Genomic DNA, 19,871 nt, shown 5'->3' with positions numbered 1-19,871 from the left:
CAGAATGCACCCAGAGCCCACAGATCAAACAGCCCCGGGCAATTAATTCCAATTACACTCCCGGGAAGTGGCAGCCACATCCCGGGAGACTTTCCCCCTCATTAACTGACTTGAGAAAAAACAAGGTGGGAGATGAAGGAGGGGAAGATTCCAGGTTTTCCTGGAGGGATTGGTGCCAGGTGGAGCCTGCTGGATGTGAGAGACCCTCAGTCCCCTGCGCCTTGGCCAGGAGCCACAAACCCCCCCAGCAGGGCCAGGGTTGGGGTCAGGGGGGCCACACTGAGAGGGGGGATGGCCAGGAGAGATTCCATAGGGAATGGGCCCTGAGGGGCTGCCTGACAGGGTGGTGGTGGCACATTGTGACCGTGTGTCTTCTCCCTGTCCCTCTCCCTGTTCTTGTCCCTGTCCCTCTCCCTGTCCCTCTCCCTGTCCCTGTCCTCATCCCTGTCCCTCTCCCTGTCCCTCTTCCTCTCCCCATCCCTCTCTCTGTTCCTCTTCCTCTTCCTCTCCCCGTTCCTCTCCCTGTACCCATCCCCGTCCCCGTCCCCATCCTTGTCCTGTCCCGTCCCCATCCCTGTCCCTGTCCCTGTCCCTGTCCCTGTCCCTGTCCTGTCCTGTCCCATCCCATCCCTGTCCCTGTCCCATCCCATCCCTGTCCCTGTCCTGTCCTGTCCTGTCCTGTCCCATCCCTGTCCCTGTCCTGTCCCATCCCATCCCATCCCATCCCATCCCATCCCATCCCATCCCATCCCATCCCTGTCCCTGTCCCTGTCCCTGTCCCTGTCCCTGTCCCTGTCCTGTCCTGTCCCATCCCTGTCCTGTCCTGTCCTGTCCCATCCCTGTCCCTGTCCTGTCCCCATCCCTGTCCCTGTCCCATCCTATCCCTGTCCCTGTCCCATCCCATCCCTGTCCCTGTCCTGTCCCCATCCCTGTCCTGTCCCATCCCTGTCCCTGTCCTGTCCCCGCAGACCAGCGCCTGGGCACGTGTTTCTCGGCGCTGCTGGGTGGCCGCTGTGCCGGGGACGTTCCGGGCCAGGCCAGCAGGATGCAGTGCTGCTGTGACTCGGGGCGCTGCTGGGCCATCGGCCAGACCCCCGAGATGTGCCCCGTGCGGGGCTCGGGTGAGTGACACCCCGGGAGCCTAAAACCCAGCGTCCTAAAACCCTGCATGATGGAAAACAAGGTGGGAAATCTCTCTGAGAGCTGTCCCCAAGCTGCCACGTCCCCATGGCTTTTAAACCCCTTCGGGGAGGGGAACTCCTTTGCTGAATCCACCGTTTCCAAGAGGAATTTTTTCCCTGATATCCAACCTAACCCTCCCGTGGCACAGCTTGAGGCCTCTCTCCCTCCTGTCCCATCCCTTGTCACCCGGGGGTGCTGCTCCTCCTGCCTGGGCCTCGCCTGAGGCAAGGATTGATCCCTGTCTCTTGGAATGCCAGGCTCCTTCTTGCTCCATGGTCAGGGCGAATAAAACTCAGGGAACGTTTTGTCCTCCTCGTGCTCCTGCCCTTGGCTCCCACCACAGCTGAAGCCCAGGCAGGAGGAGGCCCAGGGATGGAGCCACATCCCTGAGCATCCCCTCCTTCAGCCCCAGCTCTGAGCAGGGCAGAGCTTCCCCCTACCCAGCACCTCCCTGTCCCCTCCTTCCCTGCCTGGAGGGATCCCTCGGTGCCAGCTGTCCCAAAAATCCTCTGCCAGACCCCCTTATGCCCCATTACGTGCAGTGGGGTGAGGGCTGTTCAATCCCTCCTCATGCCTCTGCCCCATTCCCATCATTTCCTAGTCCCGTTCCCATCGGGACCCGCCCTTGGCTCCCCGCAGGGGGATCCAGGCACTGCTGGCAAAGCCCTGTTTTGTTCCAGACGAGTACCGCAGGCTCTGCATCGAGGGGCTCCCGGTCGTGCCAGGCTTCCCCGGGAACTTCCCAGCAATTCCCGGATTCAGGCCCAACGGAGTCGGGCCGGGACTCAACGGGCCCGGAGGCATCGGCCCGAACGGGGCGAACGGACAGGGCGGGATCCCGGGGCTGCCCGGGATGGGCCCGGGGAGCTCCAGCATCGGTAATTCCCGGCTTTGTCCTCCTCTGCGAGCAGGGAGGCTCCCCCAGGGCTGGAATGCCGCTCCCAGCCGGACACACGGATTGTCCTGGCTCGGGGGAGAGCTGGGATATGGCACCGGGCGCTGGGCAGGAGCTGAGCCCGCACACAGATCCAACGAGGCGGGGTCTGGTCTGGAGTAGCTCCCTGGTTCCCAAATCGGTTCCCAAAAGCTCCAAATAGGAACGGAGCTTTCCCAGCACCACCTCGGCCTCGTGCTCCCCACCTTGGACCCTCTGACATCCCCTCAGAGAGCTCCTGGGGACATCCCAGGGCTCCCCAGCCCTCCTTGTGCCCCCCAGGAACTGCCACCATCCTGAGTCCTGGGAATTTCCAAGGGCTCCCCAACCCTCCCTGTGTCCCCCAGGATCTGCCACCATCCTGAGTCCTGGGTACATCCCAGGGCTCCCCAACCCTCCTTGTGCTTCCCAGGAACTGCCACCATCCTGAGTCCTTGGAATTTCCAAGGGCTCCCCAACCCTTCGTTGTGTCCCCCAGGAACTGCCACCATCCTGAGTCCTGGGAATTTCCAAGGGCTCCCCAATCCTCTGTTGTGTCCCCCAGGAACTGCCACCATCCTGAGTCCTGGGGATGTCCCAGGGCTCCCCAACTTCTCCCAGTGCTTCATCCAAGGGTGCCCCATCCCTTCCTGTGTCCCCCAGGAACTGCCACCATCCTGAGTCCTGGGGACATCCCAGGGCTCCATAATCCCTCCCAGTGCTTCACCCAAGGGTTCCCCATCCCTCCCTGTGCCCCCCAGGAACGGCCACGCTGAACCAGACCATCGACATCTGCAAACACTTCACCAACCTGTGCCTGAACGGGCGCTGCATCCCCACCCCGTCCAGCTACCGCTGCGAGTGCAACATGGGCTACAAGCAGGACGTCAGAGGGGAGTGCATCGGTGAGTAGGGGCTGCTCCCAAAGCTCCCAGAGCTCCTCCAGGCTGCTCTTCCTGTTCCTGGGCTCTGCTGTGCCTCAGGGTCCCTCACAGCTGGGGCTTTTCCCCCCTTGCAGATGTGGACGAGTGCTCGAGCAGCCCCTGCGTCCACGGCGACTGCGTCAACACCCCGGGCTCCTACCACTGCAAGTGCCACGAGGGCTTCCAGAGCACCCCCACCAAGCAGGCCTGCATTGGTAAGGGCTGTCCCCCCCTTTTTGGGGGATGGCAGAGGGGTCAGCAGAGCCCCTGGCACCAAAAAAGGGTTGTAGGAGTGAAATGCAGTGAGGAGTCCCCGGCAGGGCCGGGTGTGGGATGGGATCTCTCCAGGAGAAGTTTCCTCTGCCTTGGCTTTCCTTAAACTTTTCTGGTGGCAGTCAAGGGACCTGCAGAGTCCTCCCCAAGAACAGAGTTCTGTTGGGAGAACTTTGTTTGACAAAAGAGCGGGGGGGATTCTGGGCCATGCTGGTGTGGATGCAGGATTTCCAGCAAGGCTGCTCTGCCAAGAGGCTGCTGCAGGTGAGGGACTGCCAAAAACGAGGGATGGGAAGGGAATGTTCCACAACGAGCAAAAGCAGATTCCCATGGCAGTGCCCAAGCTTTGAAATTTTCATTTTCTCCCTTCCTGACAAAGTGGCTTCCAAAGGCTCCCCCGCAGCCCGGCAACGTGAAAAGATTCCAATTTCCCAAGCGGGATTTTTGAAGATGAATTCCCATGTCTGAGGGCACCTGCCCGGGTTTCTCACGGGGGATATTGAGCTGGGACTGCTCCTGTCTCTCCCTGCTCCCACTTCTTGGTGCTTTCCCTGCAGACATTGACGAGTGCATCATGAACGGGGTGATGTGCAGGAACGGGCGCTGCGTCAACACCGACGGCAGCTTCCAGTGCATCTGCAACGCCGGCTTTGAGATCACCCCCGACGGCAAGAACTGCGTTGGTGAGGGTCCTGTGCAGCTCAGGGCTGAGCTGGGACCACCTTCTCCCTGGGGCATTAATCTGGGGTGTCCCCCAAGGAGAGGGCTGAGGGTGATGTGCTCCTGTGGGGTTTGGGGTGCAGGGGATCAGCAGGGCTGGGGCTGGGAGCAGAAGATGCTCCAGGAGTGCTGGGGATGAGCTCTGAGCAGGAAAGGTGACCCTGGGCTTGGAGCTGATGCTCTTGGAGGTTCCCCCCCCTCCATCTCCAGCACCCACCACCACAGTTTGGCCATGGGATGGGGCACAGGGGGGTTTGGAGCACGGGAGGGTCTTGCTGCAGCTCCGGGGTCCTGTCTGTGCCCCCAGACCACGACGAGTGTGCCACCACCAACATGTGCCTCAACGGGATGTGCATCAACGAGGACGGGAGCTTCAAGTGCATCTGCAAGCCCGGCTTTGTCCTGGCCCCCAACGGGCGCTACTGCGTGGGTGAGTGAATCCCAGCTGGGCTCTTCCCAGTCCCAGCCCCTGCCCACATTCCCGGGCACCTGTGAGTGCCTCAGGGCAAGGGCAGCTGAGAAATCCAAGGGTGTGGCCGGGCAGCTCCTGCTGTGCTGCCAGAAGTTGTCTCTTTGTGGGAGAATGGGAAAAAGGGGAAAGGTTCTCATGTCCTGATCCCCTTTCTGTGTGTCCTGAGCCTCTCTCAGTGTGACTTGAGCCTTGTCTGTGTGTCCTGATCCCCTTTCTGTGTGTCCTGAGCCTCTCTCAGTGTGACTTGAGCCTTGTCTGTGTGTCCTGATCCCCTCTCAGTGTGTCCTGAGCCTCTCTCAGTGTGACTTGAGCCTTGTCTGTGTGTCCTGATCCCCTCTCAGTGTGTCCTGAGCCTCTCTCTGTGTGACTTGAGCCTTGTCTGTGTGTCCTGATCCCCTCTCTGTGTGTTCTGAGCCTCTCTCTGCATGTCCTAGCCCCTGTCAATGTGTCCTGATGCCCTGTCCGTGTCTTCTGAGCCTCCCTCTGTGTGACCTGACCGTTGTCCTGTGTCCTGAGCCTCTCTCTGCATGTCCTGAGCCCCTGTCCATGTGTTCTGCCCCTGTTCATGTGTCCCAGCCCTCTCTCCTCATGTCCTATCCCTCTTTCCTCATGTCCCATCTCTCTCTCCTCATATCCCATCCCTCTCTCCATGTGTCCCATCCCTCTCTCCATGTGTCCCATCCCTCTTTCCTCACGTCCCAACCCTCTATCTGTGTCCCAGCCCTCTCCTCATGTCCCAACCCTCTCTCCATGTGTCCCATCCCTCTCTCCTCATGTCCCAGCTCTCTCTCCTCATGTCCCAAACCCCTCTCTGTGTGTCCCAACCCTCTCTCCTCATGTCCCAATCCCCTCTCTGTGTGTCCCACCCCTCTCTCCGTGTGTCCCACCCTCTCCGTGTGTCCCTCACCCCGAGCTCACCCCACTCCCTTTCCTGTGCGTGCCCAGACATCGACGAGTGCGAGACGCCGGGGATCTGCATGAACGGCTGGTGCATCAACACCGAGGGCTCCTTCCGCTGCGAGTGCCTGGGGGGCCTGGCCATCGGCGTGGACGGCCGGGTCTGCGTGGACACCCACATGCGCAGCACCTGCTACGGGGGCATCAAAAAGGGCACCTGTGCCCGCCCCTTCCCCGGCGCCGTCACCAAATCCGAGTGCTGCTGCGCCAACCCCGACCACGGCTTCGGGGAGCCCTGCCAGCCCTGCCCGGCCAAGAACTCCGGTGAGGCCATCCCTGGGTGTGCCAGGGGTGCTCTAGGGGTGTTCCTGGGATGGTTTGGGCAGCTTGGAGAACTGTAGGAATGGGGGAAGGGGCGCCAGGCAGGCAAAAAATGGAGAGTGGGTGCCCAAATCTGGTGCTGGGAATGTTGGGAGGGGCAGTATCAGGATTAAAATGCACAAAGTCGCAGCACCGAGGTTGGGAGAGCTCAAGGAGAGTTTGGACAAAGCTCCCAGGCACAGGGTGGGATTGTTGGGGTGTCTGGGCAGGGCCAGGGGTTGGGCTGGATGATCCTTGGGGTCCCTCCCAACTCAGCTGGTTCTGTGCTTGTGTTGCATGAGCATAAACGGGCCTAGAACTGCCCCTCTGACAAACACAGAATGAAACCCTCGGTGGGTTGAAGCGCTCAGCTCAGAGATCCTCTCCGTGGGGAGTGTCCTGCCACGCTGATGGCTCTGTTGTGCTCTGTCCCCAGCGGAATTCCAGGCTCTCTGCAGCAGCGGCATCGGGATCACGGCTGATGGCAGAGGTGGGTGCAGGATTCCAGAGGTGGGTGCAGGATTCCAGAGGTGGGTGCAGGATTCCAGAGGTGGGTGCAGGATTCCTCAGGGGCATTCGGGATTCCTCAGGGACATACAGGATTCCTCAGGGGCATTCAGGATTCCTCAGGGATGCGCAAGATTCCACGGGCCCATCCCACCCACAGCACCCTCAGCTGCTTTTCCTGGAGCGGGGATGGATCGGTGGGAGCTGTGCCAGGAGAGGCTGGGCTGTGCTCCCCGCTGTGCTGGGAATGAGCAGTGGGACCCTCCTGGTTGTTTCCCTCCTCTGCTCTCCAGCTCCTCCTTGGGGTGTCCCAGGCAGAGGGAGGTGACAAACTGTGCTGCTTTGAGTTCCAAGAGGTCCCAGTGCCAGCTGGGCAGTGCTTGGATCATCAGGGAGAGCACAGAGCAGCCAGGCAGCCACGGCCTTGCCAAGCCTTCCAGAGGGAAGGAGCCAGAGGCGAAGCCCCGGTGGCTCCTTGGGCTCCCATCCAGGGCTCCGTGTCCTGGCCGGAGGCAATCCCACGGGAATGACGAGACTCTTTCTAGCAAGGCCACGCTCTGGTCATTCCAGCCCTGCCTGGAGCCAGGGCTGCACTCAGAGCTCTCCAGGCTGCGTTTCCCTGGATGGAAGTGAGCTCCAAGAGCGTGGGGACAAAGGCCAGCAGTGCCTGGGCAGCCGTGGCCATCTGGCACCGCGGGCACCCTGCGGTGCCAGCACAGACTGCGCTGGGCTGGGCGAGCCTGCGGCTTGCCAGGGTGGAATCTCTGCCCTGGCACCGGGGCTTGGCTCCAAAAGAGCAGAGGAAGGGATGCTGCTGCAGGGAAGGGATGGTGCCCACCTGGCTGCCACCCTTCTGTGTCACTCGCTGCTGAACCCAGGGATGATTCCAGGGCCTGAGCTTGGTACTGGGATAAAGAAGACTCTGGGATGTCACACAAGGACCTGAGAGCCCTTGACATAAACCAGGGCTTATCCCAGCCCCTTATCCAGCTCTCTCCTCCTGAGCTCAGAGCCCCAGGCTGGGTCAGGACAGCGAGAAGCTGTGGCTGTCCCATCCTTGGAATGTCCAAGGCCAGGCTTGACAGGGCTTGGAGCAGCCTGGAATGGTGGAAATGGAACGAGATGGGCTCTAAGGTCCCTCCCAACCCAAACCATTCTGGCACCCCATGACTCCTGCAGTGCCAGGAGGTGGAAGGTTTCTGTCTTTGCATTTGCTGGGGTCCACCTCATGTGCCTCTTTTCCCTGTCAGACATCAACGAGTGTGCCCTGAACCCCGACATCTGCCCCAACGGGATGTGTGAGAACCTGCGGGGGAGCTACCGCTGCATCTGCAACCTGGGCTACGAGTCCGACCCCACGGGCAAGAACTGCGTGGGTGAGTCGGGGCCTGGCACTCCGGGGGCTCAGGGGGCTCAGGGAGTGCCAGGCACCTCCAGGAGCTGGTGCAGCACCTGATCCCCTCGAGCACCATCCAAATCCTCCCCAGCAGTTGAACTGGGGGGAGAATGGGAAGGGTGGAAGCTGGAGAGCTCATGGGTTGGGATAAGGAGAGTTCAGTGGGGAAAGGAAAACGAGGAATCCGTTCCCTGCTCTCTGTGGGCAGGTGTTCAGCACCTCCAGGAGAGCAGGGGCAGCTCTGATTTCTGCTCTGGGAGCAGGGACAGGATCCAGGGAATGGCTGGAGCTGTGCCAGGGGGGTTGGGGTGGAGATCAGAGAGAGGTTCTGGGATTTGGGATGGAGATCACAGAAAGGTTCAGGGGATTTCAGATGGAAATGAGGGAAAAGTTCAGGGATTTGGGATGGAGATCAAAGAAAGGTTCTGGGATTTGGGATGGAGATCAAAGAAAGGTTCTGGGATTTGGGATGGAGATCACAGAAAGGTTCTTCCCCCTGAGGGTGCTGGGCACTGAATTCCCCCAGGGAATGGTCCCAGCCCCAGCCCTGCCAGAGCTGCAGGAGCGCTGGGACAATGCTCTGGGACAGGCTGGGATTGTTGGGGTGCCTGTGCAGAGGCCGGGGTTGGACCAGCGATCCCGTGGGTCCCTCCCGTGGCTGCGTGGGGGAAATTAACCCTTCCCAGCCTGAAGCAGCTCACAGATGCCACATCTGTCCCCAGATGTGGACGAGTGCAGCGTCAACCGGCTGCTGTGTGACAACGGGCTGTGCAGGAACACCCCTGGCAGCTACACCTGCACCTGCCCCAAGGGCTTCGTGTTCCGCACCGAGACCGACACCTGCGAAGGTAACGGGGCCGGGGCAGCTCCAGCACCTGCAGAAGCCACGGCCTGAGCTCCTGCCTGGGGCCAGCCCAGCTGGAAATCCCTGCTTCCCTCCCCGCCACGCTGCTCTGGGCTGCAGCAGCTGCGTCTTTGGGGTTGTGGGGGTTTTACCTCATTTTTAGGGTTTTTTTCCCCTGTGGTTTTTAGTGGTATTTCACACTGGGTTCAAAGCAGAATGGGCACCCGACCCCAAAACATCTGAGCCTGGAAACCAGAGCAATACCTGACCCCAAAACATCTGAGCCTGGAAACCAAAGCAATACCTGACCCTAAAACATCTGAGCCTGGAAACCAGAGCAATACCTGACCCCAAAACATCTGAGCCTGGAAACCAGAGCAATACCCGACCCCAAAACATCTGAGCCTGGAAACCAGAGCAATACCCGACCCCAAAACATCTGAGCCTGGAAACCAGAGCAATACCCGACCCCAAAACATCTGAGCCTGGAAACCAGAGAAATACCCGACCCCAAAACATCTGAGCCTGGAAACCAAAACAATTTCCTCCAGGACCACAAAATTTGAGCTTGAGGCTTGACCAAAATTGCAAGGTTTGGGGAATTTGATTGAAAGGCTGTGATTTGGAGGGAGAGAAATGGTTTCCTGTGCACAGAGGCCTCAAATATTTGAGAACTGGCACTTTGCACAGAATTGCCCCAACCAGCCTCAGTCCAAATAATTTTTTTAAATCTTGTATTTTTTTATATTGTTATTAGGGCTCTCTATATTACATGTTTAGAGTTATAATTTATATATTTATATGGAATTTATATATAATTTAGAATATATATTTTTTGTAATATATTATGTAGTATTTCTTACATTCTATATTGTATTATTCTACAATATTAATATATAATGTGATATATGATATATGATATATGATATATAATATAATATATAATATATAATATATAATATATAATGTATATAATTATATAATATTACATTATATATAATACTATAAATATAATATATATAATTTCTATTATATAATATAAATTACATACCATATATTATATATATTTATTATATAAGATGTATTATATTAGTATATATTTTTACGTTCTATATCACATATTATATCACAATGTATTTATATATTACACACTTCATATATTGATACATTTTTATATTTATATATATATTTATATTTTTTATCGTCTTTTAAACGTTATTGTTATTTTTAAAACAACGTAAAACCCAATTTAAACCCAGCATTCTTCACTCTCTGTGCTCTCACCTCCTGCAGTTTGTGTCCCCTCAGGGCCGTGTCCCTGTCACTCCCCCCAGTGACTTTGTCCCTCTGTCCCTTTGTCCCCGCAGACATCAACGAGTGCACGTCCAACCCGTGTGTGAACGGGCTGTGCCGGAACAACGCCGGCTCCTTCGCCTGCGAGTGCTCCCCGGGCAGCAAGCTGGACCCCAGTGGCACCATCTGTGTGGGTGAGCAGGGCCAGCTCCTGCCAGGGCCTGCTGGCACTGCCAGCCTCACCCTGCGCCGTCACCCGGCCTGGCACAGGGACAGGAATTCCAGAGGGCAGGGCTGGATGGGATGCTGGGGAGGAATTCCTGGCTGGGAGGGTGTTGGGGCCCTGGGATGGATTTCCCAGAGCGGCTGGGGCTGCCCCTGGATCCCTGGCAGTGCCCAAGGCCAGGCTGGAGCAGCCTGGGATCAGGGAAGGTGTCCCCATGGCAGGGGTGGCACCGGAGGGGTTTTAAGGCTCTGGGGACCAGCCTGGTTTGTGGGAACAGCCACATCCTAAGGGATCAGTGACTCCCAGGAGCAGCGGGGAGGGACAGCTCCTCTCAGGGCATCCACGCCCTGGGATGGGGGCACGGGGCAGCCCCTGAGCCCGCGGTGTGTCCCTGCAGACAGCATGAAGGGCACCTGCTGGCTCAACATCCAGGACGGGCGCTGCGAGGTCAACATCAACGGGGCCACGCTGAAATCCGAGTGCTGTGCCACCCTGGGGGCAGCCTGGGGCAGCCCCTGCGAGCGCTGCGAGATCGGTGAGGCTCTGCCCGGCTCCGGCATTCCCGAGGAAATGCTGGAGTTGGGATGGAGCTCAGGAACAGGGAGAAATGCCCAGAGGGTGGTCGGGCGCTGCCAACGCTCTCAGGGGCAGGGTGGGGTTGGTGGGGTGTTGTGAAGGGTCAGGAGTTGGGCTGGATGATCCTGTGGGTCCTGCCCAGCTCTGGATATTCCGTGATTCTGTGGGAAAGCTGGAAGGGTTTCCATGCTGACATCCCTGTCCCTTGCAGACACCGCCTGTCCCCGGGGGTACGCCCGCATGAAGGGGGTCACCTGTGAAGGTAAAGTGCTGCAGGAATGGAAAGCTGCTTTTCTTGGGAATGTGGTCACTGTTCTCCTGCCTCTCCGAGTCTTGGGGGGGGGGGATCTCCACTCTCTGGCCATTTGGCTGTCTGTCTGTCTGTCTGTCTCTGTGTCTGTGTGTCTGTCTGTGTGTGTCTCTGTCTGTGTCTCTCTGTCTGTGTGTCTGTCTCTGTCTGTGTGTCTGTCTGTGTGTCTCTCTGTCTGTCTCTGTCTCTGTCTCTGTCTCTGTCTCTGTCTCTGTCTCTGTCTGTATCTCTCTGTCTGTGTGTCTGTCCCTGTGTGTGTCTGTGTCTCTCTGTATGTCTCTCTGTCTGTCTGTATGTCTCTCTGTCTGTCTGTGTGTCTCTGTCTGTGTGTCTCTCTGTGTCTGTCTATCCTCTGTCTGTGTGTCTCTCTGTGTCTGTCTGTCCTCTCTCTGTGTGTCTGTCTGTGTCTGTCTCTATGTCTCTCTCTCTGTCTGTCTGTATGTCTCTCTCTCTGTCTGTCTGTATGTCTCTCTGTCTGTGTCTGTCTGTATGTCTCTCTCTCTGTCTGTGTCTCTCTGTCTGTCTGTATGTCTGTCTGTGTGTCTCTGTGTGTCTCTCTATGTCTGTCTGTCCTCTCTCTGTCTGTGTGTCTGTGTCTGTCTGTATGTCTCTCTCTCTGTCTGTGTGTCCGTGTGTCTCCCTGTCTGTGTGTCTCCCTGTCTCTCCATGTGTCTGTGCCCAGATCCTGGCTCCATTTCTGCCCGGTTTTCATGGGTAAATTGCCACTTGGAGCCCGGTGAGCAGCTCTGGGCTCCTCCCAGCTCCTCCAGGAGCCCCTTGAGGCCCCCCTGGCCGTGTCCCTGAGCCATCCCTCACCTTGTCCCACCCCACAGATGTGAACGAGTGCGAGGTGTTCCCGGGCGTGTGCCCCAATGGGCGCTGCGTGAACTCGGCCGGCTCCTTCCGCTGCGAGTGCCCCGAGGGGCTGACCCTGGATGGCACTGCCAGGACCTGTGTGGGTAAGGACACCTCCTCTACCCGGATCCTGCCCTCCCAGGTGCTCCCTCCCCACCAGGAATTCTTGGGAATTGAGTCATACCTGAAAAACCCTAAAAAAAACCTCCCAGCTGAACCAGAATTTTGTATCCCCAAGTCCAACCAGTGTCCTAGTTGGGTGGGCTTCAGGAGTGGCCAAATAACCTCAGGGGTTAAAGCAGCCCAGCAGCCCTAAAAAAAAACCCAGTGCCACACTTGTGCCCTTTGTAGGGGCCTCCTGTGCTTGCACCACCGTGTTTAAGAGAAGCCAGGACGTGGCACTCGGTGCCGCGGTCCGGGTGACAAGCTGCTGTCGGGTCACAGGCCGGACTCCACGACCTCAAAACTCTTTTCCAACCTAAATTCTGGGATTCCGTGAAGCTCCATCCTCTGGCCCTGTTGCCGTGCTATGGAACCCCTCCCAAAAAAAAAGCTTTTCCCACCCCGCGTGGGCGCAGTTCGGAGAGCAGCCCTCGGCAGGCGGCAAAGCCGCGGGGGCTGAGGCGCGCTGTGTCCCCAGACGTGCGGGTGGAGCAGTGCTACATGCGCTGGGACGAGGACGAGTGCACGGAGCCGCTGCCCGGCAAGTTCCGCATGGACATGTGCTGCTGCTCCGTGGGCTCGGCCTGGGGCTCCGACTGCGAGGAGTGTCCCCGCGCCGGCTCCGCCGAGTACAAGGCGCTGTGTCCCCGCGGGCCCGGCTTCGCCAACCGCGGCGACGTGCTCTCGGGACGGCCCTTCTACAAAGGTGAGGGACAGTCGGGGGCTGCTGGGGCCGAGCTGGGCTCGGCGCCTCTCAGTTTGAGCTGGGGGGGGTTCATGGAGAGCCCCCCCCTCGCTGGATGTCTCTGGTGCCCCCTCAGATGTGAACGAGTGCAAGGTGTTCTCCGGGCTGTGCACCCACGGCACCTGCAGGAACACCATCGGCAGCTTCAGGTGCATCTGCGGCAATGGCTTTGCTCTGGATGCTGAGGAGAGGAACTGCACAGGTGAGGGACCCCCACTCTGGGCTGTTCCTGCTGCTTTTGGGGGGCTCAGTGGGATGGGGTTGCCGAGAAGAGTCCCAGCACTTATTTAGGGACATGGGGCAGGACCACGAGCATCAAGGCCAGGGTGGATGGGGTTTGGAGCAGCCTGGGACAGTGGAAGGTGTCCCTGGGTGGGATTTAAGGTCCCTCCAACCCAAACCATCCTGGAATTCCGTGATTCCACAAGGCTTCTCCTGCCTCTGGGGGGAAGGCTCAGCCCTGCCCCAGGGAGCAGCGGAACTGCAGCCTCTCCAAGGATGGGGGATTCCATTTGCCTGCTGATCCCTGGTGTGCTGTGCAGGCTGCCCAGCGCTGGCTCTGGCCCTGCTGGTGGCCTGTCCTGCCCCACGGCCTGTCCTTGTCCCCAGACATCGACGAGTGCCGCATCTCCCCCGACCTGTGTGGCCACGGCTCCTGCGTGAACACCCCGGGCAGCTTCGAGTGCGAGTGCTTCGAGGGCTATGAGAGCGGCTTCATGATGATGAAGAACTGCATGGGTGAGCGGGGCTGAGCCCCCAGGGGCACCTCCTGACCCTCCTGGGACAGGGCAGGGCCCTGGGACAGGGCAGGGCACAGCCAGAGCTGCCCGATCACTGCGTGGATCAAGCTGTCCATGAGGAGCTCTGGGACACCCTGTGCCCCCTTCCACCCTCTCAGTTCCAGGGGCTCCCTTCACCTGCCCTTTTAACCTCCCTTTATCCTCACACAGTTCCTTACAGCTCCTCCCGTCTGCCCAAGGCTTGTTTTTATTCTGTCAGAGTATCATCTGTTTTCAATTGAATAATTCTTGTTTGGAGCTTAAAAAAAATCCCATCAGTGACCTCAGTACCTCATTTTGTCTCCAACAGCTCAGCCAGACTCTTGCTGTCCTCTAATTCCTGGCATTCCATGTTCCTCTCCTCTGTCCAGCCAGACTCACTTGTCTCACTGACCTGCTCTTAATATTCTGCTTTGGCTTGGACTTTCAAACCACTTCAAGCCATGATTCAACACCACTTATTTATTTTTCACGTTTTATTCTCTGTGCTCTTTAAAATAAATCACTGCCCCTGGCAGGGGCTTTGTCTTTGCTGTACAATTTGTAGCGTGGGTTTCCACAGCTCCCACTGATCATCCTCCTCCTCCTGCTCCATTTCTGGGACTCTGGGAATGTCACAGTCCTCACCCATGACCTGGTGCCTTCTTGCAGTAGTCGGATTTCTAATCTTTATAGAAGGATATAAATTTCATTGTATTCATTTCATTGTTCTGTTTTTAAATTTAATGCTCACTCTTACTTGTCCAATTCCACTTTATCCTTTTTTTTTTCTGGGTGACAGGGAGCTGAGTCATCTCACCCCAAAGGGGGTGGTGACGTTTTGTCATTGCCTGTGGTCAAGGATTAACTTCTTCCCACCTGTGTTTGGCAAAAGAATTTGGCTTCAGCCTCCTGAGGGAGGAATTCTTTCCAGCCTGGGGCAGGGGACAACACCAGCAGTGAAAATGCAGCCTGGGATTCACCAGGAACAGGCTCCCACTGATCTGGGGGTGTTTGGTCACCCCCATTTTCAGGTGTATCTCAGCCCTCTTTACCTGAAAATCTCATCAGTGTTTTATCCAAATCAGGGAGAATAACCCATTCTTAACTTCAAGGGAAATAAACATGAGATGAAAATGATTTTTTAAAAAAAAATATATCCAACCTCAGTTCCTTTCTCTGCTGTCATTGAGGGGCTCTTGGGTTCTGCTGAGGTCGAGGCACAAGCTGGGATTTGCCAACATTCAGACCCCAACCAGGAGACCACTGGAGCCAAGCTCAGCTTTCCCCGCCCTGTTAACCCTGTGATATTCCCTGTTCTGGGACCCAAGCCCAGCTTTCCCTGCCCTGTTAACCCTGTGATATTCCCCGTTCTGGGATGTTCCTCCAGTGGAGAAGCCTCTGGAAGGGACCAATCCCATTTTCCCGTGCAGACATCAACGAGTGCGAGCGGGACCCGCTGCTGTGCCGGGGCGGGATCTGCATGAACACCGACGGCAGCTTCGAGTGCATCTGCCCCCCTGGGCACGAGCTGACAGCTGAGGGCAACACCTGCATTGGTGAGGGGCACAGCAGGGAAATCCCACAGGGAGAGCTCCTGCAGGGCTCTGGGTATCTCCTTCCCGTCCCGTACGTCCCATCCCTGGAGGTGGCCAAAGGCTTGGAGCAGCCTGGGCTAGGGGAAGGTGTCCCTGCTCGTGTCCCTGCCCATGGATGATCCTAAAGGTCCCTCCCACCCAAAGCCTTCTGTGCTTCCATGACAAGTGGGTCCAGCTCATCCAAGAGGAGCTCATTCCAAAACCAAGAGCTCACCCGGACCAAGCGCATTCCCAGCGTTTTGTTGCATTGATGTTGTCTATTTATTTTGCTGCTCCCTTTGACCAGTGGGACAAATCCAGTTTGGACACCCAGGGGTGGGCACCAGATGATGGCCTGAGCTGGGCTGGCTGCTCCAAGTGCTCTTGTCCCCTCAGACATCAACGAGTGCTCCCTCAGTGACAACCTCTGTCGCAACGGGCGCTGCGTCAACGTCATCGGCACCTACCAGTGCTCCTGCGACTCGGGCTTCCAGGCCACGCCGGACAGGCAGGGCTGTGTCGGTGAGTGCTCCTCCAAATGGTCCTTCCAGAGCCTTGGGGTGAGCCCAGAACCCTCCCGGGCTCGTGTGTGTTGTGTTCAGAGGGTGAAGTGTCGCTATTGGACACGAAATGAGCGCACAGAAGTTCAAAAGAGGAAAAGAGCTAGTTTTACTCAAACATCTGGTATTTATGGAATTCCAAAGGTGACCGTGGGTTGGAGGATGGAATCACCACCTCTCCAACCACACTGGTCCAAAGATCAATCAATCATTTCTCTCCACCCACAGAGAAATATGTAAACTATTCTATTTATACATGACATTGTGTGGGAACTCTGACTCTCAAATATGGAAACGTTATCAGAAGGCTAAAGAAGTTTTATGAGAACTTTAAAACTTTCAAAAGAACTATAAAATAAAACTTAACACTTTTAAAAATCAGGGCAGCAGTAAAGCAAAGGGGGAATGTCCTGGATGGGTGACACTCAAACCTGTGCTGCTGTCAGGGGACTGTCACCGGCTGTGAGGGCACTGCCAGGGGCTGGGCAGAAGGAATGAGGTGTTTTCTTGTGGCTGGGGGAGGTTTGTGTCCTCTTCTCCCACCCAAACTGCTGCCTGGGCTCTCATCTGTGCAGAGCCAGGGGTTGGGCCAGGTCCCTGTGGGTCCCTCCCGACTCAGGGCGCTGTGTGGTTGTCCCCAGACATCGACGAGTGCACCATCACCAACGGGGGCTGTGACACCCACTGCTCCAACTCCGAGGGCAGCTACGAGTGCAGCTGCAGTGAAGGCTACGCCCTGATGCCAGACAAGAGGTCCTGTGCAGGTCAGTGGCCACCTTGGCTCTTGCAGGTGCTGCCCCAGGGACCTCTGTGTCCCCCCACTGTTGGCTCCGTGATGAGGGAGTCACATTTTTAAGTCCCTTCCAGAGAAAGGATTTTTCTGGATGGATGATTTTGCTTTGCACTGCCACGTCCAGCCGCTCACAATTTGGGATTTCCTCCTGCCCCTTCGTGCTCCAGCATTCACTGTGTTCACCTTGGCATGGTCTCCTCTCTGCAGATATTGATGAGTGTGAGGATAACCCCGACATCTGTGACGGGGGGCAGTGCACCAACATCCCCGGGGAGTACCGCTGCCTCTGCTTCGACGGCTTCATGGCATCCCTGGACATGAAGACCTGCATTGGTGAGGCCCTGGCTGTGCCCTGGCCGTGTCCCAGCTCTGCATGCTGTCCCCAGAGCCACACCGGGGTCCTCGGGGTGTCCCATGGCTGGTTTTGTCCTGCAGATGTGAACGAGTGCGACCTCAACCCCAACATCTGCCTGCACGGCGAGTGTGAGAACACCAAGGGCTCCTTCATCTGCCACTGCCAGCTGGGCTACTTCGTCAAGAAGGGAACCACGGGCTGCACAGGTGGGAGCTGGAGCTGGGGCTGCCAGTGAGAAAAAACAGGAAACCTCTCCCAGAGCTGCCCTGGAGAGAGCCCCATCCTGGGGTGCTGTGTGGGGGGTGCTGTGGGATGTGCTGGGCAGGCAGCGAGGGCCAGGAGCTCACCTGTTCCCAGGTGATGGCCGAGCCAGGAGCCTGCCCTTCCTCCTGCACGTTTGCCAGGGCTGAGCTCCTCAGGGTCCAACCCCGGGCAGCCTCTCCCCCAAAAGCCCTGGGAGCTCCGGGAGCCCAAACCCCGGCGCGGGATCACCCCAGGCTCATCCCTGGTGTGCTGGGAGAGCTGAGCTGTGCCAGCCCTGGTGTCCTTCCTCTGCAGACATCGATGAGTGTGAGATTGGGGCCCACAACTGTGACATGCACGCGTCCTGCATCAACGTCCCCGGCAGCTTCAAGTGCAAGTGTCGCTCGGGCTGGCTCGGGGACGGGCTCAAGTGCAATGGTGAGTGCTCACCCCGGGCAGGGGCATCCCTCTCCAGGTGTCCTGCAGGCACCTGGGGAAGCTGGGCTGAGCTTCCACTGGAGCACCAGGAGATGGAGGGGTTCAGCCTGGAGAAAAGGAGGCTCAGGAGGGACCTCCTGGCTCTGCACAACTCCCTGACAGGAGGGGACAGCCAGGGGGGTCGGGCTCTGCTCCCAGGGGACAGCAGGAAAAGAGGGAACAGCCTCAAGCTGTGCCAGGGGGGGTTTAGGTTGGATATTGGGGAAATGTCTTCATGAAAATGTCCAGCTCTGGCCTGGTCACCATCCCTGGAGGGATTTAAAGCCATGCAGATGTGGTGACATGGTCAGTGGCTTAGCAAGGTCATGGCCATAGAGGCTCTCAGGGATCTGTTGAAGCCTCCAAGTGCCCCGACAGTCTCCTGGGCCATTTGTGTGCCCCTGCAGCTGCTCAGGCTCAGGGCAAAGGCATGAAAACATGTCCAAGGCCAGGCTGGATGGGGCTTGGAGCAACCTGGGCTAGTGGGAGGTGTCCCTGGGGGTGGAACTGGATGATCCTTAAGGTCCTTCCCACCCAAACCACTCTGTGGTTGCACGAAAAGTGAGTCCAGCTCATCCAGGAGCCCAAGATCATTCCAGATTAGCCAGGCCAGGCACTGACAGGACGTTATCCATGCCTAGACCTGGATGAGTGTGCGACTGAGGAGCACAAGTGCAACCTGAACGCCAACTGTGTGAACACGCCCGGCTCCTACCGCTGCGCCTGCCGCGACGGCTTCAACGGCGACGGCTTCTCCTGCTCAGGTGAGCAGCAACAGGACTGGGACAGGCACCAGCCCCTGTCTTGGTTTGAACAGACAGGTGTCTGCTTAAGGAAGGCAGGAGCCTCCCCTGAAATGGAAAATGTAAACCCCCTCCCTCCGAATTGCTATAATTTTGAAATTGAAAGGCTCTCAGGCAAAGATATGGGAGCAGGAATAACAGTTCTGCACTAGGAAAACTGAAAATACAAACATAATAGTACAAACAAACAAAAAAAACCTACTGAGACAGTCAGAACACGACTTGGCACGCTGTGGGTCAGGGTGGTGGCACAGTCCCATTCCATGGGGGCTCAGCCCTCCTGCAGTGCCAGCTGTGCTTCTGCTGGAGCAGGATCCTGGACAAGGCTGGAGTTTTTCTCTGAAGCTCCAGGGGTGGTGTGGATAGGCCTGGGCTCCCTCTGGGAATGCAGTGGGGAAGAAAGCTGCTCCTCTGGGAATGCAGTGGGGAAGAAAGCTGCTCCTCTGGGAATGCAGTGGGCAAAGGCTGCTGTGGCGTTCCATACCTCAGATTGTATCCAGGTAGGAATGCTTGGCTCCTCCCCTGGGCGGAGCATCTCCCTGTGGGATGATGGAATTTTATCAGCCATGCAGTGAGACTCAGTGGCCCATGAACAGAAGATAATGAATAGTTAATAGTTAATAATTAATGGCCCATGAACAGAAGATAATGAATAGTTAATAGTTAATAATTAATGGTCCATGAACAGAAGATAATTAATGGTTAATATTTAATAGTTAATAATTAATGGCCCATGAACAGAAGATAATGAATAGTTAATAGTTAATAATTAATGGCCCATGAACAGAAGAGATCTCCTGGAGGGAGGATTGGTTTGTGGGAGAGAGAAAGAAAACTGCCCAATGAACAGAAGATACCTGCCCCAGCTCTGGCAGATGGCAATAGAATACACACTTACCTTCCAGAGGACAGCCCCTCTGAGCCCGCAGCCTTTTTGGTTCCCCAAAGCACAGGGCAGCCCGGTCTGTGCCACAGACACCTCCAGAGGGATCCAGCACCTCCTCACAGGTGTTTGGGGAGGCTCAGGGCCATGACAGGAACTGCAGCCTCCCAGCAGTGGGTGGGCACAGGCTCCTGGTGTCCCCTGGGCTGGCTGAGGGCAGCCCCCAGCCCTGTGTGGACACTGTCCCTCGCTGCAGACGTGGATGAGTGCGCAGACAACGTGAACCTGTGCGAGAACGGGCAGTGCCTCAACGCCCCCGGCGGGTACCGCTGCGAGTGCGAGATGGGCTTCAACCCCACCGAGGACAGCAAGGCCTGCCAGGGTGAGTGCCCGGGCTCTGACCCCCTCCTGACCTTCTCTGTCCTCTGCTGTCACCTCCTGGTCCAGTGCTGAGCCAGGCTGGCACCTGCTGGTGCCAGGCTCCCGAGGTGCCACCTCTGCCACTGGCAGCGGTCGGTCCCCAGCCTTCAGAGAGGTTGGGCTGAGCCTGGATTCCTGCAAAATGGAAAACCAGGAGAACAGGGGTGAGGGGAGAGGGGGGGAGAGGGTGGGAGAGGGTGGTGCAGCCCAGCTCCCCCAGGAGATTGTCTCTAATGGCACCAGGAGTCCTGGGGTGGGTTGGTCACAGCTGGGAAGGAGGTGGGAGCAGGGGCAGCCTGTCCTGGCCCTCACCCTGCCACAGCTTGTCCCCAGCTGTCCCTGTTTTGC

At 57.4% G+C, this 19,871-nt stretch overlaps 1 protein-coding gene across 1 annotated transcript in view; it reads left to right on the top strand.

Moving 5' to 3' along the window:
- Positions 1 to 19,871, top strand: part of FBN3 (fibrillin 3) — a 79,171-nt gene that overhangs the window by 35,667 nt on the left and 23,633 nt on the right. The window contains exons 9-33 of the mRNA XM_053999564.1: positions 969 to 1,121; positions 1,863 to 2,060; positions 2,857 to 3,000; positions 3,114 to 3,233; positions 3,849 to 3,974; positions 4,319 to 4,441; positions 5,429 to 5,704; positions 6,177 to 6,230; positions 7,498 to 7,623; positions 8,366 to 8,491; positions 9,855 to 9,974; positions 10,404 to 10,541; positions 10,794 to 10,844; positions 11,726 to 11,851; positions 12,388 to 12,615; positions 12,731 to 12,856; positions 13,264 to 13,392; positions 14,846 to 14,971; positions 15,386 to 15,511; positions 16,191 to 16,313; positions 16,550 to 16,675; positions 16,778 to 16,903; positions 17,256 to 17,378; positions 18,059 to 18,181; positions 19,360 to 19,485. Of these exons, the coding sequence (XP_053855539.1) occupies positions 969 to 1,121; positions 1,863 to 2,060; positions 2,857 to 3,000; positions 3,114 to 3,233; positions 3,849 to 3,974; positions 4,319 to 4,441; positions 5,429 to 5,704; positions 6,177 to 6,230; positions 7,498 to 7,623; positions 8,366 to 8,491; positions 9,855 to 9,974; positions 10,404 to 10,541; positions 10,794 to 10,844; positions 11,726 to 11,851; positions 12,388 to 12,615; positions 12,731 to 12,856; positions 13,264 to 13,392; positions 14,846 to 14,971; positions 15,386 to 15,511; positions 16,191 to 16,313; positions 16,550 to 16,675; positions 16,778 to 16,903; positions 17,256 to 17,378; positions 18,059 to 18,181; positions 19,360 to 19,485 (3,363 nt within the window). The remainder of the gene's footprint in view (positions 1 to 968; positions 1,122 to 1,862; positions 2,061 to 2,856; positions 3,001 to 3,113; positions 3,234 to 3,848; positions 3,975 to 4,318; positions 4,442 to 5,428; positions 5,705 to 6,176; positions 6,231 to 7,497; positions 7,624 to 8,365; positions 8,492 to 9,854; positions 9,975 to 10,403; positions 10,542 to 10,793; positions 10,845 to 11,725; positions 11,852 to 12,387; positions 12,616 to 12,730; positions 12,857 to 13,263; positions 13,393 to 14,845; positions 14,972 to 15,385; positions 15,512 to 16,190; positions 16,314 to 16,549; positions 16,676 to 16,777; positions 16,904 to 17,255; positions 17,379 to 18,058; positions 18,182 to 19,359; positions 19,486 to 19,871) is intronic.

The sequence above is a fragment of the Vidua macroura genome, chromosome 26 (genome assembly GCF_024509145.1).
Source record: "Vidua macroura isolate BioBank_ID:100142 chromosome 26, ASM2450914v1, whole genome shotgun sequence".
Taxonomy (NCBI): Eukaryota; Metazoa; Chordata; class Aves; order Passeriformes; family Viduidae; genus Vidua; species Vidua macroura.
Note: the sequence above shows the minus strand (reverse complement) of the source record. Positions and strands in the feature narration are given on the sequence as shown.